The sequence below is a fragment of the Leopardus geoffroyi genome, chromosome B3 (genome assembly GCF_018350155.1).
Source record: "Leopardus geoffroyi isolate Oge1 chromosome B3, O.geoffroyi_Oge1_pat1.0, whole genome shotgun sequence".
Lineage (NCBI taxonomy): Eukaryota > Metazoa > Chordata > Mammalia > Carnivora > Felidae > Leopardus > Leopardus geoffroyi.
Genome location: NC_059337.1, coordinates 60,973,653 through 60,991,432, shown reverse-complemented (window position 1 = coordinate 60,991,432; position 17,780 = coordinate 60,973,653). Strand labels below are relative to the sequence as shown.

Genomic DNA, 17,780 nt, shown 5'->3' with positions numbered 1-17,780 from the left:
GTAATTCCTATGTTCTCTGCATTCTTAAATATCACAGCTTGGAACAATACCCTACTAAGGGTATGATTAGTAGTAAACATTGCAACATGTTTTTATTTTTTAATGTTTATTTATTTTTGAAAGACAGACAGACTGCAAGAAGGGGAGGGGCAGAGAGGGAAGGATATAGAATCTGAAGCAGCTCCAGGCTCTGAGCTATCAGCACAGAGCCTGACATGGGGCTCAAACTCACAAACCACGAGATCCTGACTGGAGCCAACGTCAGAGGCTTAACCGACTGAGCCACCCAGGCACCCTACATTGCAACATGTTTTAATCCATTACAGTCATGACTTTCTTGATGCTCAAATTGTCCCATCTTTGGCCAGTGGGAACCCCCTATAAATTGCCTATATCATTTGACATGACCCCATTAATCTTAAACAGATTTCTTGTTTTCTGGCCACAACAGAATGTCCCAGGCTCATCTTGTACATTTCTTGCCCCAGACGTAGAACAATTTATTTTTTCAAGTAGCCTGGCTCCTTTCAGTCTGAAATGAAGTTGAAGGAAGTTGTAAAATGTGGAGGAGAGCTGACCACCGACTCTTGAGGACCCAGAGCTTGGCCACTGCTTCAGTGCTCAGAAGATGAAAGCTTTCTGACAATGTGTGGTGACACCAGAGGTCTCTTGCTCTGATAGCCCCTTCCGTGTGCCCCATCGCTTGTGTAACTAACACTCTCCATGTGTATGTTCCCAGCCAGGGGTGTCACCTGGCCTGCACTACTCAACTCTGAGAAGAAGAAACCCTAGGTTGGCAAAAAATAAAATTACTCCCTTCCAATGTGGAATGAGAGGGAAGAAACAGAACTACAGGAAAACCCAGGCTGTGTGCAGTGAGCCCTCTGTTCCAGGGCTGAGGGCTCAGTCACTGGCTACGCAGCTTCTCCTCTCAGGGATATTACTTATCTTTCCCATAAATCCGGCTCAGGAGGTCTGCTTGTAATCTGATTTAGATGTGTCATCTTCTGTCAGACAGTTTCGAAGAAGTGGGATCACTGGGCTAGACACAAAGAGGAAGACCTGAGGGCGTCGTGCAGAGTAGTTAAGGAAACTAAATTTAGGGGTGCCTGGGTGGCTCAGTCGGTTGAGCATCCGACTTCAGCTCAGGTCATGATCTCATGGTTCATGAGTTCGAGCCTCACATCTGGCTCTCTGCTGTCAGTGTGGAGCCCGCTTGAGATCCTCTGTCCTTCTGTCTCTCTGCCCCTCCCTTGCTCATGCGCGCACGCTCTCTCTCTCAAAAATATATAAACATTAAAAAAAAAACAAAAAAAAACTAAACTTAGAACCAAATAAACCTGTGTCTGGACTCTGGTTCTGCCACTAGCAAGTCACATAAATAGAATGTTTAGAAGTTTAAATTAAGAAATACCCTTAAGAGAGGGAAAAGGCGGGGCGCCTGGGTGGCGCAGTCGGTTAAGCGTCCGACTTCAGCCAGGTCACGATCTCGCCGTCCGTGAGTTCGAGCCCCCCGTCGGGCTCTGGGCTGATGGCTCGGAGCCTGGAGCCTGTTTCCGATTCTGTGTCTCCCTCTCTCTCTGCCCCTCCCCCGTTCATGCTCTGTCTCTCTGTCCCAAAAATAAATAAACGTTGAAAAAAAAAAAAAAAAAAGAGAGGGAAAAGGCAATTCATGAGGTGGGAAAAGATATTTATAGCACATCTAACCAATAAGCAATCAATAGCCAAAGAATGCCCACAATTCAAGTTGAAAAAGACAAACTCAATAGAAAAATTAGCAAAAGACAGGTATTTCATGAACAGAGAGTAACAAAAGATCAAGAAATACATGAACGTATGAAAGATGTTCTGCTTAGAAAGGACATAGTGATGTTCTCATCACATGGCTATTCTGAACTAGCAGCCTTAAAGTCCTGGTAGGTGCTCAAGGTAAGGTAGCAATTACTATGAGTGGAGGCAGCAAAGGACAGGAGCATAACACAGTGATGGGGAAAGCACATGCTTTCAAATCAGACAAACTTGATTCAAATCCCAGCTCCACCTCTTAGCGAGGTGACCTCCAGCAGGTTACTGACCATTTTTGGGTCTCAGTTTCCTCATCTGTGAAAAGAATACGAAAATTCTTACTTTCAAAGAGTTTTAAGGATTAAATGAGATATTGTAAATGACATACATTAGCATGATGAGTCAACAAATAATGATGATGGTAATTCAAAGGTAAAATGAGGTGCCCAGCTGGGAGCCAGCCCTCTCTTTACTCGGCAGAGAATCACGATGGCACCATGCTGGAGTGGGGTGGGGGAGCATAAGTTCTGGGGAAAGTGACAATTCAATAAATAATTAGGACTGCCTCCTCTTATATTCCACAAGACAACAGCTCCTCCTGAGGGCCATGATGAAGACAAAGCTCTGGACATCATAGTGAAGAAGCTAAAATAGCTTAGCAGTAAAATACTGAAAATGGGGGTAGAGGGGCAGAAATAGCCAAGAAATGTATGAAAAGATGCATTTCCCTGATTATGAATGAGGCAGAGCATCTTTTCACACGTTCATGTATTTCTTGATCATTTGTTATCTTGATATCCATGAAATACCTTGCCTTTGCTAATTTTTCAATTGAGTTGTCTTTTTCAACTTGAACTGTAGGCATTCTTTGGATACTGATTGTTTATTGGTTAGATACGCTATATATATCTTCTCCCATTTTGTAACTTGCCTTTTCACTCTCTTAAGGTGTTTTTTTTTATTTTAAAAACTCTTTTTTTTTTATTTTTTTAATGTTTATTTATTTTTGAGAAAGAGAGACAGAGTGGGAGCAGGGGAGGAGGAGCAGAAGGAGAGGGAGACACAGAATCCGAAGCAGGCTCCATCCAGGCTCCGAGCTATCAGCACAGAACCCTACACAGGACTCGAACTCAGGAACTCAAGGTCATGACCTGAACCAAGATCAGAAGCTTAACCCACTGAGCCACTCAGGCACCCTTATTTTTAAAATTCTGAATTAAAAGTTCTAAATTAATTTTTAATTATTATTTTTCCTTTATGGTTAGCGCTTTTCATGTTCTTTTAAAGAAGTTTTTCCTAAACCAAAGTCATTCTTCTTTATTATCATTTTTTAAATGTTTATTTATTTAAGAAAGAGAGTGTTTGTGAATGTGAGAGTGGGGGAGGAGCAGAGAGAAAGAGAATCTCAAGCAGGCTCTGCTGCTGTTAGCACAGGGGTGGGGTTCAATCTCACGAATCATGAGATCATGACCTGAGACAAAATCAGGAGTTGGATGCTTAACTAACTGAGCCATCCAGGGCGCCCCTTTATTATCATTTAGAAACTTAATTTTTCGGCCTTTATATTTAGGTCTATAATCCATCCAGAGAAGATTTTTCTTATATAAGATAGGGATCAGATTTTGTTGTTTTTCCATATGGATAGTCAAAGCTCCCGGCAGAATTCATTGTTTTTAAAAATCCTTTCTCTGTTGTTATGTAATATCACTTTTTAAACAGATCAAATGTTTACCAATGTGTGGTTCTGTCTCTGCACTCTCTACCATGTTTCACTTGTGTTTATTGGTCTATCTTTGTGCCAACGCCACACCTTGTGCCAATAAATCTTGACATTCAGTAGAGCCAGTCCTTCTAACTTTTCTTCTTCAATATTGTTTTAACTGTATCTGGCTCCTTGCCTTTCCATTTAAATTTTAGAATCAGGATGTTGAGTTCCACAGAAAATCCTGTTGGGATTTTTTTGAGATTCCATTGAATCAACCTGGAATAATGCACATCTTGACAATACTGAGTCATCCTATCCATGGAGAAGGGATGTCTCTCCATTTAAATGAGTCTCCTTTAGTATCTTTCCATCAAGTTCTTTTATAATTTTCTCCATAAAGGTTTGAACATCCTTTATTAGATTTCTTCCTAGGCATCTTTTGCTTTTGCTATTATTTTTATAAAGAGCATCTTTCTTAAAATTGTACTCAATTTCTCAGGCATAAACATGCATTTAACTTTCATATTATATATAATATATTTCCTAAACTCTTAGTAATTCTAACAATTTGAAAACCCCAAGTTATTTATCTACAAATTCCATTTCCATACAGATAGTTAGGTCATTTGTAAATAATGACAGGGCTGCCCAGTACATTATGCACAACTGTATTGAGCAAAAATTCCTGTTTTATTGCAGTGGCTAAACCTTCCAGCAAAAAGGAGGTAACAGAATCTGTCTGGCTCCCAATTTTATTTTTTAATTTTTTTAATTTTATTATTTTTTTTGAGAGAGGATGAGCAGGGAAGAGGTACAGAGAGAGGGAGTGAGAGAATCCCAAGCTGGCTCCACGCTGTTAGGGCAGAGCCTAATGACACAGGGCTCAAACTCACAAATTGTGAGATCATGACGTGAGCCGAAATCAAGAGTTGGACATAACTGATTGAGCCACCCAGGTGTCCCTGGGTCTTAATTTTAGAGGGAACTTAATCTTAGCTGCTTCACTGTTGAATAGACTTGCTATAGATTTCTATGTTCTGATGTCTTGGGTGTGTTTCTTATAAACTGCTTAGAAAGCTGTTGTTGTTTTTTTAATGCAATCTGAAAACCTTTGTCTTTTAACTGAAGGTTTTAGTCCATTTACATTGATTATGAACATCGATCTCTATTGGATTTATTACTATCATCTTAACCATAACCTTTCCGTTGGTATTACTTTTTAAATGTTGCTTTTTCCCTCTTTACACCCTTTTAAAAACGTATTAAAAGTGTTTTCTCTTTTTTTCTTTCTATTAGTTCAGATGTTATTGACTATTTCTGGTTTTTTTTCTGTGGTTACCCTAAATACTTAACATATGTTTCATCCTGATAAAGCCTGAAGTTGATCAATAGCTTTAGTTTCCTCAAAAACAAAATGAATACCATAAGGCACGTTGACTCTAAATATTCTTCTCCCAACTAATCTGTCATTGTTGCTCAGAATTTTAGCTCTATATTGATTTTTTAACCTTAAAAAGTAGAAAATATACTTTTCTAAAACAGTCAATATTTTACACACGTTTACCAATTTCTTTGTTTATTGTTCTTTCTTGAGTCTTAGACTTTTCCTTCTGAAATAATTCTGCTTTTTCCTAAAGTATCTTGTTTAACAATTTCTTTGGTGAGAATCTATTTGTAGTAAGCATTCTCAACTTTTATTTGTATAAAATTAACTCTCATTCATGAAATAGTTTTCCTGGGTAATCAGTCCTAAGCTGATTCTCCTTACTGTCTTCTGGCTTACATTCTTGCTGAAATCCGCAATCATTCTAATTGGTATCCCTTAATAAGCCATCTGCCTTTTCTCTTTGACTGTGTTTAAGATCATGCTGTCTCTGGTATTCTGCCATATTGCTATGTTGTGTTTGTTTCAACATGTATTTCTGCATCTTTCCTGCTTAGTATTCCTTGGGATTCCTGAATCTGAGGATTGGAGTCACTGATTAACTGTAAAAACTTTCTTAGAATATTAATTCTTTCCATATTTTCTATTATCTTCTTCTGGAACTCCAATTAGATACATGCTGAACTTACCTTGCTCTAGCCCCCATATAGCTTAACCTTTTTTTCTTTCTTCTTTAAAAATTTCCCATCTCTTTGCTTCTCTGTGTGATATTTTAAGAGATTTCTTCTGATCTCCCTTCCAGTTCACTAATGCTCACTTCAACCTTAATTGGATTCTGGCTTTTTTTTTTTTTTTTTTTTTTTAAAGCAGCTATAAAGGACATTTGGGAAACTGAAAAAATTAGCATGTGGAGGGGCACCTGGGTGGCTCAGTTGGTTCAGTGTCTGACTTTGGCTCAGGTCATGATCTTGCGGTTCGTGGGGTTGAGCCCTGCATCAGGCTCTGTGCTGGCAGCTCAGAGCCTGGAGCCTGCTTCGGATTCTGTGTCTCCCTCTCTCTCTGCCTCTCTCTCTCTCTCAAAAATAAATAAACATTAAAAATTTAAAAAAAGAAATTAGCATATGGATTTAGATTTTAGATAATATTAGAGAATAATAGCTAATTTTCTTAGCAATAATGGCATTCAAGTCAGTAGGAAAGTGCTCTTGTACTTAGGAGATGCCTGCTGTAGCCTAAGTATATCTTGAAGTATTTAGGTGTGGAGTGTCATGACACTGTCAACATTTTTTCAAATGGTTCAGCAAAAAAAATAGGATCCATATATACATATATAGATCAGTAAACCAAAGATGGCAAAATGTTAACAATTGTTGAATCTAGATGTAAGCTATGTGGGTGTCCGTTCTTTAAACTTTTCTGTAAGTTTGAAGTTTTTCATAATATAAAGTAGAAAACTATGAGAGTGGAAATTTACATATTTTAGTAGCAGGGCTAAAATATAAAATCAAGGAAATCTAGGATGTAGAACACAAAAATAGGAAAATACAATAAAATTAGAGGAGGTTTAACATTGGATTTTTAGAAGTTTCACGAAAAGGAAGGAGGGAGGTAGGGGGAAAGGAAGGGAGTAAGGAGGGAAGGAAGGAAGAAAGGAAGGAAGGAAATAATTGAAAGGGAGAGAAATGTCAAAGAAATAATGTAAGAATATTCCAAAACTGAGGACAAAAGTCTCTATATGGAAAGGAGTCACTGAGTGCTCAGCACGAAGAATTAAAAAAAACAAAACAAAACAAAACAAAAAAACAAAAAAAACCCCACCTCATACCAAGGCACATAAATTTGGCTTTTGGAATTGGGAGTGGGAGGAGTAGGAGGGAAGGGTAGAAAACCCTAAAATCTTTTAGAGGGAAAAGATAGGTCACATACAAAGGAATATTCATCAGAATTGTACCATACTTCTCACAACTCCAGATGCTAGAAGCAATAAAACCATGTATTAAAAATTCTGAAAGGAAAATGCTCTTCAATCTAAAATACCTAGCCAAATTTTCAATTGTGAGACAAGTAGAAAACGTAGTTAGATGGGCAAGGACTGAGGCCACTTACCTCCTGTGCACCCTCACCTAGGAAGCTGCAAGTTGTCGGCCAATCCAATCAAGGAGTAAACCAAAGAAGCGTTAAGATCCGGGAAGTGAATGGCACCAGAAGGGCACAGTCCATCCCAGGCCACTGCTCCAGACCTGGAGGGTGGCCAGTCCGGTCTGCATGGGAGAACGAGGCTGCAGAGGAAGGCCTTGGTGGGAGAGCAATGGAACCACTAGGTTATCTGACAAGTTTAAATATTTGGAAAACTACTGCTGAGGAAAAGCATTGATCAATACATAGAAAATCAGAAAATTAGAAAGAATAAGAGGAAAAAAATTCATACAGAAAGGAAATGTAAAACAGCATAGCACTTAGCTAAGAAGCGAACAATAGTTACCTCATCATACTCAAGTAAATACTGAATTTTAATCTTACCAAAATTTATGACATTACTATTTTGGGAAGGTGGTGGGCAGAGCTTCATGTGAGAAGGTTAAATCTCATTGGCCAAAATAGGAACTCGGCTGATACCTTCTAAAAACAATAAATTAAAAATAATATACAATGTTTTTTAGAAATACAGAGGTAAATACCAAAAGAAATTGCTACAAGAATTGAAAGTGGCTGTCTCTGAGGACAGGGATTTGCAGGGCAAGAGACTCCTATTCCTCTATGTATCTTTTGTACTGATTTTATTAAACTTTGTTCATGTATAAACAGAATAAAATATAATTATTTCACAAAAGACGCGACCTTAGAAATTATTTTGAGTGCCCTGTAATGCTAATGTCATGGTGTCAAACCCTGGGAGACGTAAGAATCTCCTGGGTGCTTCTTTAGAGTGAAGAGTCCCAGACCCCTACCAAGAATATTTACGTCCTTAAGTCTAAGGTGAATCCTGGGAATCTGCATTTTAAACCGGCATCCCAGGCAATTCTGATGCAGGTAGTCCAAAGCCCACACTTGGAAAAGCCCACAGTAGATGCAGGCTGGCAGGAGCCAGTGACTGGGTGAGGACAGCGCCCTGCTAGTGGGCAGCCTGCCAGGCCTGAGTGTCCACCTGCCATCAGCTCCCAGCTCTCACATTGAGTTGCCCACTGAAGCATGGGGAGGCTTTGAAAAAGCGGGGCTTCCTTGTGAATATAATTCTGACAGACACATTTCTCTTTCCTTCCCCACCCACATTCTCTGCCTCAAAGATTCTGAAGTTGTAACCGTGGATGTCTGTTTGTTACCATGGGGCCTAATCTACCAGGGCCAAGTTACCTACCCTTCCTAAATGGCCCTAAATGGCCAGTCAAGGTCTTTGGGGGGATGGGGCAGGGACATCAGGAGAATGAAGGCTTCATTAACCTCAGACAATGGCTTGGAGCAGATTCCTTCTATGCATTCAGCAGCCTGTATAGGATTAGTGTATACAGCATGTTTCGAAGGCCCCATGCTATATCCCACTGGCCGCCAGTGTCAAAGGCATGAATGCCTTTTGCTGAGGCAGGGTAAGCCTCTCGGTAACTATATTTTTTCCCTTTAAAGAAGGAATCTCAGCAAGGCTGATGGAAGTACCCTAAAGGTCTACAAGCCATTGAGGCCTGTCCTGGGCTGTCCTGGCTCTCTCGCTCCCCTTGCTGGCTCCCGAACTGGCATGGTGTTGCCCCTTGACCGTGGGCTCAGGGGCCTCCAGCCAAAGCTGCTGACTCTGACCACGGCCTTTCTCTGGACTGTGTTCATTTGCATCGCGCTGCTGAGGGTGGAGGAGCTATATAGGCTCCGGCCCATTCATGGGAGGATTAGGCCTGGACTGAGGGCGCAGTGGGAGAGAGGCCGCAGTGAAGGTCCAGTTCCACTCCCTGAGCGGTCACCATGCCCTACCTGCTGCCAGGATTTTTCTGTGACCGCGTGATCCGGGAGAGGGACAGGAGAAATGGAGAGGGCACCGTCTCACAGCCCCTCAAGTATGAGGGGCAGGATTTTGTTGTTCTCAGACGACGGTGCCTTGCTCAGAAGTGCCTCTTTGAAGACCGTGTGTTCCCAGCAGGTGTTCAGGCCCTGGGCTCCCATGAGCTGAGCCAGAAAACCAAGATGAAGGCTATCACGTGGAAAAGGCCAAAGGTAGGGATGGGAGGGACAGGGCTTCAGGAGACAGCTCTTGGGGACAGGAGGTCAAGTGGTCCAGGGCCAGAGGCCATGGATCCACGATCTGAGCAAGTGGCTTATCAAGGTTCTCTTCCCCATGTGCCCCCAGAACACCTTTCTGGTTCCTCTTGAAATGGTAGGTGTTATTTTCTATTCCTGAACTAGAGATTGTTATAACCCTTTAGAGGTCCTGAGCCTGTAAATATTTTTAAGAGAGCTAATGCGCTGGCTTTATTCAGAGTTAAACAGTAAGGCATAATTGATTACCAAGGCTTCTTGAGAGCAGGTGTTCTGGGGATGGGAAAGTGGAGTGGGTGAGAGCACTGAGGCTCACAGTTTCAAGGAGAGTTCCATGAAAAGCGGTGAACAGTTAAGAAACAGGAGGCTGTGGGAAGCTGGAGATGCCTTCTAAACCTTTTGCCTAAGGCTGGCTCATCAGGGACATGCCGCTTCTGTTTAAACAGAAAGGTCTATGCTGACCAGCCAGACTTCTTACAATGCAATGTGGTGCGTCCACATTTAGGACTACGTATTTTCTCAGAGAACTGACTCCTTCCTTTATCACTATGTGATACAACTCTTTATGTCTAATATTCTTTGTTACGAAGTCTGCTTTGTCTGAAATTAACACAATGACTCCACCTTGCTTTTGATTAACATTAGCATGGTGCATCCTTCTCTAGTTTCTTGCAGACAACATATAGTTGGGTCTCTTTTTTTATCCATGCTCACAATCTCTATCTTTTAATTGGTGTATTTAGACCATTCTCATTTAAGTGATTATGAAATAGCTGGATTCCTATCCACCATGTTTGTAACTGTTTTCTATCTGTGAGAACTGTTCTTTGTTTCTCCCCCTCCCCTTTTCTGCCTTTGCCAGTAATTTAATATTCTGTATGAGACAATTTTATGTTCTCTCTTAAGTGTATCAATTGCATTTTTTAATGTTAATGGTTATGCTACAGTTTCCAATATACACTTCCAACTAATCTAATTCTACCTTCAAATAACACTATGCTATTATATATGTAGTCTAACACCTTATAATAGAAAATGTCCAATTCCCCCCTTCCTTCCTTCATTCATCTATCCACATGCTATAATTACTCAACACATTGTAATTATTAGTACTTTAAACAAAGTTATCTTTCAATTAAGAATAAGAAAAATAAAAGTTTTATTCTACCTTCATTTATTCCTTCTCTGATGCTCTTTCTTTCTTTACGTAGGTCAAGGTTTCTGACCTATATCATTTTCCTTCTCCCTGAAGCACTTCTTTTAACACTTCTTGCAGGGCAAGTCTATTGGCAATAAGTTCTCTCTGGTTTTCTTTTTCTGAGGAAGTCTTTATTTCTCCCTCGGTTTTGAAAGATAATTTCTTGCATACAGAATTCTAGCTTGATGGGATTTTCTTTAATCAATTTAAATATTTCTATCCAGTCTTTCTTGCTTGCATGGCTTCTGAAGTCTGCTATAATTATCTTCATTTCTCTATAGGAAATGGATTTGTCCCCTGTTGACTTCTTTCAAGATTTTTTTTTTTTTTTTTTTGTCTTTGGTTATCTGCAGTTTGACTATGACATGCCTAAGCGTAGTAGTTTTGTGTTGTTGTATTTTGCTAGTATTTATGCCATTTCATGTTCTTTGAGCTTCCTGGATCTGTGATTTGGTATCTGTCATTAATTTGAGAAAGTTCTTGGCCATTATTACTTCAAATGTTTCTTCTGCTCTGTTCTCTCTTTTCCTCTGATATTCCAATTATCCATAGGTATAACACATGTATAAGTTTTCCCATGGTTTTTGGATGTTTTGCTCTGGGTTTTTGTGGGGTTTTTGGTTTTGGGTTTTTTTTTTTTCATTGTTTGCTCTCTTTGCATTTCACTTTGGGAAGTTCCTATTGTCTTACCTCCGACCTCACTGATTTTTCCCTTGTCTATGTCCAGCTTGTGGATGAGCCCATCCGATACATGTTATCGTGTTTTTTCATTTACATCATGTCTTTTTTATTCTTTCTCAGACTTTTCATTTCCTTGCTTATATGACCCATCTTTTCTTGCTCATTATCTACTTTTTCTGTCATACTTCTTTACGTACTCATCATAGTTATTACTAATGATTCCTGCCTGGTAATTTCAATATCTGTGTCATATCAGAATCTAGTTCTGATGCTTGCTTTCTCTGTTCAGACTGTTTTTGCTTGCCTTTTGGCACCCTTTATAATTTTTTGCTGAAAGCCAGACATGTTGTTTTGGGCAATAAGAACTGAGATAAATAAGTTTTGGTGATAAGATTTATGTTAAGCTGACTAGGAGTTGTGCTGTGATTAATGCTTCCTATAGCTGCAGGTGTCAGAGACTTCAAATTCCTCTAGTATTCTTGTTTTACCCCCATATTGCCCTCCTCTTGCCTTCGGGTTTCCTAAGCACTCCCCCTCAGTGTTTGCACCTTGAAGATCTTTAGCTGTAAGTCGCTGTTATTATACTGAAGCCCTGTTGATGCACTGTTAAGGTGGGGAAGGGAAATGTTCATTAATGTAATGACTAAATCTCCATCTTTTAATGGGCCTAGGTCTCTGGGCTCTGGCCTTCATACACATTTCCCCATTGGCATAGCATTTTTCCCTTCTTAGGTGAGAAAGGAAGGGGAGCTTCCCAGAGGGGGCTGTATGGGGAGCAATGCCCTTCCCCCAACTCAGGTAAAACTCCAGAAAAGCCTTTGTAGATCTTTCTTAGATCTTCACCACCACTTAGATCTTCAATCCCACGAGTGGGATTTTCAGAGGTAAAAACCATGAAAGTATATAAGAAGGGGGGAAGATTGTCCCAAGACTGTGGCCTCCAGAAATTTCTCACACTCATGCTAGTCCACACTCAGCTTCTGGAAATTCATCAAAATTACCAGTTGCTTGTTCCCACCACTTTATGGCTCCAGCAGTTTCCGCTCCGGGCAAGCAGATCTTGGCTGTAACTTTCTCATTTCACTTGTGCCCATATTTGAGAGTAGTGGTGAGCTGCCCTGCGACTTCAGTTCTCTGATGGGTCCCAGCAAAGTCAGTGATTTTCAGTTTTCCCAGCTTTTTCTTGTGGTAAGGACAAGAGTGAGGACTTCCAGGATCTTTACATGTTGGAACTGAACCAGAAATCCTCCATATGGATCTATTTTAGCACCACCTTTTAAGTGTATGTTTTGGTGTATTTTGTAATACACAGTATAGGTGAGGACAATCGATATACACATAGGTAATCTACAACCAATAAGGTTACTTACATAGGGTTGCACATTCGAAATCTTTTACTGATGGAGGTATACAATAAAAGTTTCAAATTGCTGTGTGAACCACGGTACCCAAAAACTGAGGAAATGGTCATGTGTTGCTCATTGCTGGGACTCCATCATTGACAGATCCAGTCCCCAAGCTAAATTATAGCCAAAGGAATAGCTAGCAATCTTAGGTCCCCAAGCTAAAGTGACAGAGCTGGGACCATTTACCCTTTGTACATATCAACCAACATAAACAGGTCTCAGACCCTCTAAGGGCTATTGACACAGTGTTTATAAGTAAGGAAAGAAGAAGTAGGTGGTAGAGAGGGGATATCTAGGCAAATCAGGGCTTTTTTTATGAATCAGCCTTCAATAAGCTTGGTAACTGATCCTCACCAAAGAGATATCTCTTATGAAGACAAGTAATTAAGTGTCTCTAGGCTGTGCTTTTTGTGGAATGCAGGCAGGGATGATTTCTCATTTTTATTGTACCCTCAATTCCCCCAGTTCTGTACGTACTTGGGGGTTCAATTAATGTTTGGTGAATTTAGCAGAAGTGGTGTTGAAGTTAGATGTGGTGTATTGGGGAATCTACTATTGCAAAAAATGTAACTCCGCCCAAATACCTAGGCCTCCTAATAGATGTAAGAGAGACCAGGGTAGTCACTGCTGCCTTTCCAAGTAGTCAGCCCTGGAATTGGTGGGCAGTGGGAGGATGAATTTATAGTCCCAAGGAGAAGAAACTACACCTGTAACAGCTAAAAAACGTAGCTAAACGTCAAGTATTTGAGTCACTATATAATACATTCCGTCTAACAGGGGCAGAAAATATAGTAGTAGTCAAAGGTCTCAGCCGGCAAGTAACAGAGGCCCAACTCAAACTAGCTTAAACCAAAAAAAAGCTCGTATAATTCAAATGTTCAAGAGTGATGTTGGATTTAGACACACCTGAATCCAGGCTCAGACCATGCCATCAAGACGCAGTCCCTAATGGTATCTATCTATAGATCTATCTATTTTCTGCTTATCTGTCATCATCTCCCTCCTCTGCCCCCCATCTGCATCTGTTTCCTCTGAGTCGGCTTTATTCTCAAGCAGACTAACTTTGCAATGGGGCAAAGATGCCCCAGACAGCTTCAGGCTAACATTCTACCAGCTTTAGCAGCTCTAGCAGAAGAATGTACAGTTGACCCTTGAACAACACCAGTTTCAATTGCACAGGTCCACCTACACACGGATTTTTTTTTTTTTTTTTTTTTTTGGTAAATCTAGTACAGCACTGTAAATGTATTTCTTCTCCCTTGTGATTTTCTTTATATATGTATATATATTATATACATATAATATATATATATATATAATTTTTAAGTTTATTTATTATTGAGAGAGAGAGACAGCACAAGCTGGGGAGGGTCAGAGAGGGAGACACAGACTCTGAAGCAGGCTCTAGGCTCTAAGCTGTCAGCACAGAGCCCGATGCAGGGCTTGAACCCACAGATCATGAGCTCATGACCTGAGCCAAAGTCAGACACTTAACTGACTGAGCCACCCAGGCGCCCCTTCCCTATGATTTTCTTAATATTTTCTTCTTTCTGGGGTGCCTGGATGATTCAGTTGGTTGAGTGTCTGAGTTTTGATTTTAGCTCAGGTCATGATCCCAGGGTTATGGAATCAAGCCCTGTGTCAGGCTCCACACTCACTGATTCTTTCTCCCTTAAAGATTCTTTCTCCCTCTGCTCCTCTCCCCGCGGCGCACACTCTCTCTCTAAAAAAGGAACAATATTTTCTTCTTTCTAGCTTACCTTATTGTAAGAATACAATGTATAATATATATAACATACAAAATATGTGTTAATCAATAATGGGGAAACCAAAAAACATGTCCACTATGCCTTACTTCGCTTCATTTTAAGAAGGTATATTGCTATTGCTTCTAGTTTGGGAGAGTTGTTTTGAGGAGAGGGGACTGTTTGTTTTTAGTGCAGAGAGATGGGGAATACTTTCTTAGACAAAAAACAAATCCTGAGTTACGTTTACATACCCAGTTCAACTCTAACATTGCACGGCTGTTACTTAAGTTGTTCAACTTTATAACTTTACATATTTTCTTTTATGCTAAAAAAATCTTGGTGCCTACGGACATTAATATAAGTTCTTATTTATCATACAACACATATGACAAAGTTTTGAAATATTATTATTATTTCTTATGGTTCATATTTCTTTATGGTTTGGGTTTTTGACCTTAGGATATATCCCAAAAGGGATAAAGAGTCAAAATGTTATATTTTAAGTCACTTGAAAGAATTCTTTTTATGTGTGAGGTCATGCCACCAACTTGATTTGCAGTTCGGTTCCTTTGCTTCCATTTGCTTTCAGCTTTTACAGACTGTTTTCTTTGGATATAATGTTTGTCTTATTTTTGAGAAAGAGAGAGAGCACACACACATGGTGTGAGTAGGGGAGGGGCAGAGAGAGAGAGAATCCCACGCAGGTTCCATGTCCAGCATGTAGCCTGACACGGGGCTCCATTCATGACTATGAGATCATGACCTGAGCTGAAATCAAGAGTTAGATGCTTAGCTTAACCGAATGAGCCACCCAGGCGCCCCTAAAGACTGCTTTTTACAATTGTCTTTCCTTTAATTTTGGCTTTTAATTATGTAAAAATTTACTTGGTTCCTAAGTCAGAACTATTTTCAGTTATATTCAGAGTTTTACTTCCATCCTTATTCCCACCATCTTATTCTCTTATAGATAACCTTTGTAAGAATTACGGTTTGGGGTTTATCTTTCCATTGCATTAAGAGTTTCAGACGGGAGGTGCATGTGGTGTGGTCTAAGCAAGACATTCCATCTAGTAGGAGGGAGAGATTCCCCATGTACAGGGAGCTTCAACTCACTTTGGTGTCTGGAGTTGTTGTGATGGGGGCAAGAATGGGGAGAGACACACATGCACACACACAGGAAGAGATGGGGAGGAGTGGGGTTTTGTCACAGGGATAGCAAGACTTCTTAAGCCTCTGAAGAATGGTGTTAAAACCAAAAAACAAAGAATCTACAATTATTTCAAAATGTTCGAAGTTAAAAAACAAAGCACAAGACATGGGAAGAAAAAACAAGAGTGCCCTCTGTTGGCCTCTGTTGGGCTGCACATCATCTGTAGTACCTGAATTTGAAAACTAATGGGGCCCATGATGCCTTATGGGGTTAGCTTGAGTAAAGCAATGAACCGTCAGCTGACCAGGACACCTACAAGGCCCACACTAATTTACTTTCTGCTCTCCCCAGCTCTCATGTCCTTAGGACCCTGGGATATATGGTGACTAAATATCTCTGTTACCACATCTTGGGAATAAATATTTTCCCTCCTGCACCTATTTTCCTGGCATAGGAAAAAAAAAAAAAAAAAAAAAAAAAGATCCACGCTTTCCGTTGTCCCTTGCCAAAGCTGTGACAGTAATGATACTGTCCTAACTCCTAAGGTACATCTTTACTCACGCAGTATGTCACTGTGTGGGACCAATGTAGAACAATGGGAAAAGGAGGCATGCTTCTGGCTTCCACCACTTACTAGCTGTGTGTCCTTGGGCAAGTTTCTTAACCTCTCTGAGCCCTGGTTTCCTTATCTGAAAAATAAGAATGATACTATCCAACTCACAGGCTGTTTGGAGAGGCTTAAATGAGTGGTGTATATAATGCCCCCGATATAGGATGTTAGTACTACATAATGGGCCACTACAAACAATTGCTACTACCACTGTTATTATTTCCTTTTTTTTTTTTTTTTTCAACAGGAGATTTGTGAGAATCCTCGATTTATCATTGGTGGAGCCAACAGAACTGACATCTGTCAAGGAGATCTAGGTAGGAAAGAACCCTCGGGTCATATCCAGCCAAACAATCAAGGGGTGATTAAAAGGTGATTAACATCTGGTTTTGCTTTTAAAGAATTTTGGGGAGGAGGTTTTTATAACACTACTTTGTGCCCATTTATCTATGTGCTGGTGATGGTTTCATTTAATTTCTGTCCCCCGCCCTCCACGATCTCATGAGTTCACAGGGGATATGCCTCAGTCCACAGCATCCTCCTGACAGTCTGAAGGACATTTGCACACCCCACTCAGGAGGATAAAAGCCCTGCTTTTAACTGCACCCATTTCCTTAAAAGAGAGCTCTGAAACTGTCTGAATACCAAGCATGTCCCTTGAATATATATTGAATCCATATGCACACAAAAAGTGCACTTGTAACTCAAACTCTTGTTTAAAATGCCCCAGCCAGAGTAGCTCCGTATTAATGGAGCCTTTCAACAAGGATGACATTTGCCATATTGACGAGCACCCAGCGTTCTGTCCGGGTGGTCACCTTGGCTCTTCTACCAGACCTTCCTCTCTCAGGAAGTACTATCTTTGGCGTGGACTGCAGGAAAGCTCTACACTTGATCTTAGCCAAAAGGCCAAGAAGCGACTGGACTGCAGGAAACTCTATGAAGCAAAGGTGGAAAGAACATCAACAGACGTAATTTAAAATTTGAGGGAAAGGTGCACTCGAGACCAAATGAAAGGAATTTGGCCCCAGAAAGAGAGGCTGAGGAGGTTTTCAATATCGGGGTTCCTGCACCCGGGAGAAAGATGTCTGCAGAGCCCTGGGAGAGCTAATAACCTGGACTTCCTAACACTGTTTCAAAGGAGAGGCTTGCTTCTTCAGGGGTGGGGGTGGGGAGGACGGCTGCTGGGAGCTCTCAGTCTCCCCTCTACAGTCTCAAAGGTGCCGTCACATCCACACAGGAAATCAAAGGCCTTGCACAACTCAACCCACCTGCTTAGAAGGAAATTCTATGACTGCCAGTGTGCCAGGCATGCCCCTTGGGCATTCTATTTCTCTCTCTCTCTCTTACACATACACACACACACACACACACACACACACACACACACACAGCAAAATCACTAAATACAGTATTCTACCAGAAAGGAAGTTCAGAGAATAAGAAAATATCCCCATCTCATTCCATGGCCAGCAATGTCTCAGCACCCTCATAAAGTGGCTGCAGAGAAGCTGCTTTACTGACTTTCCTTCCAGTACAAGAGGGCTTGGCCGATGGCTCTCAGATGCTCAGTCTCCACTGAGGTATGCACTCACATTGCAAAAGTCCAGGAAGTACAGATTTCATCCAGGTGTTAGGAAGAATGACACATTTGACCTACTGCTCTGTGTTCATTGAGGTCCAAAAAGGAAGTAAGCTTATATTACGGAAGGAGCCATTGCCTATACCCTTCTGGAAAACCAGTCAGAAGAGAGTAAGTCACCCTGATCAAATTGTCGAGGGACTGCCATCAAACTCCTCTGGGTCGACCTCTCTGAGGTCAGATCTGGAAGTAGGACAGCGAACACTAAGTGAACTTGTTCTTCAGAGAAGCAAAG

General features: G+C 40.8%; 1 protein-coding gene across 4 annotated transcripts in view; it reads left to right on the top strand.

Annotated features, from left to right (window-relative positions):
* Nucleotides 1–17,780, top strand: part of CAPN3 (calpain 3) — a 50,381-nt gene that overhangs the window by 9,130 nt on the left and 23,471 nt on the right. For 2 of the 4 annotated variants that reach the window (XM_045448053.1, XM_045448051.1), the window contains exon 2: nt 16,151–16,220. In XM_045448053.1, the coding sequence (XP_045304009.1) occupies nt 16,151–16,220 (70 nt within the window). Of the gene's footprint in view, nt 1–8,728; nt 9,069–16,150; nt 16,221–17,780 lie in introns of those variants that run through there. The other 2 variants (XM_045448054.1, XM_045448052.1) reach the window with 2 other exon arrangements.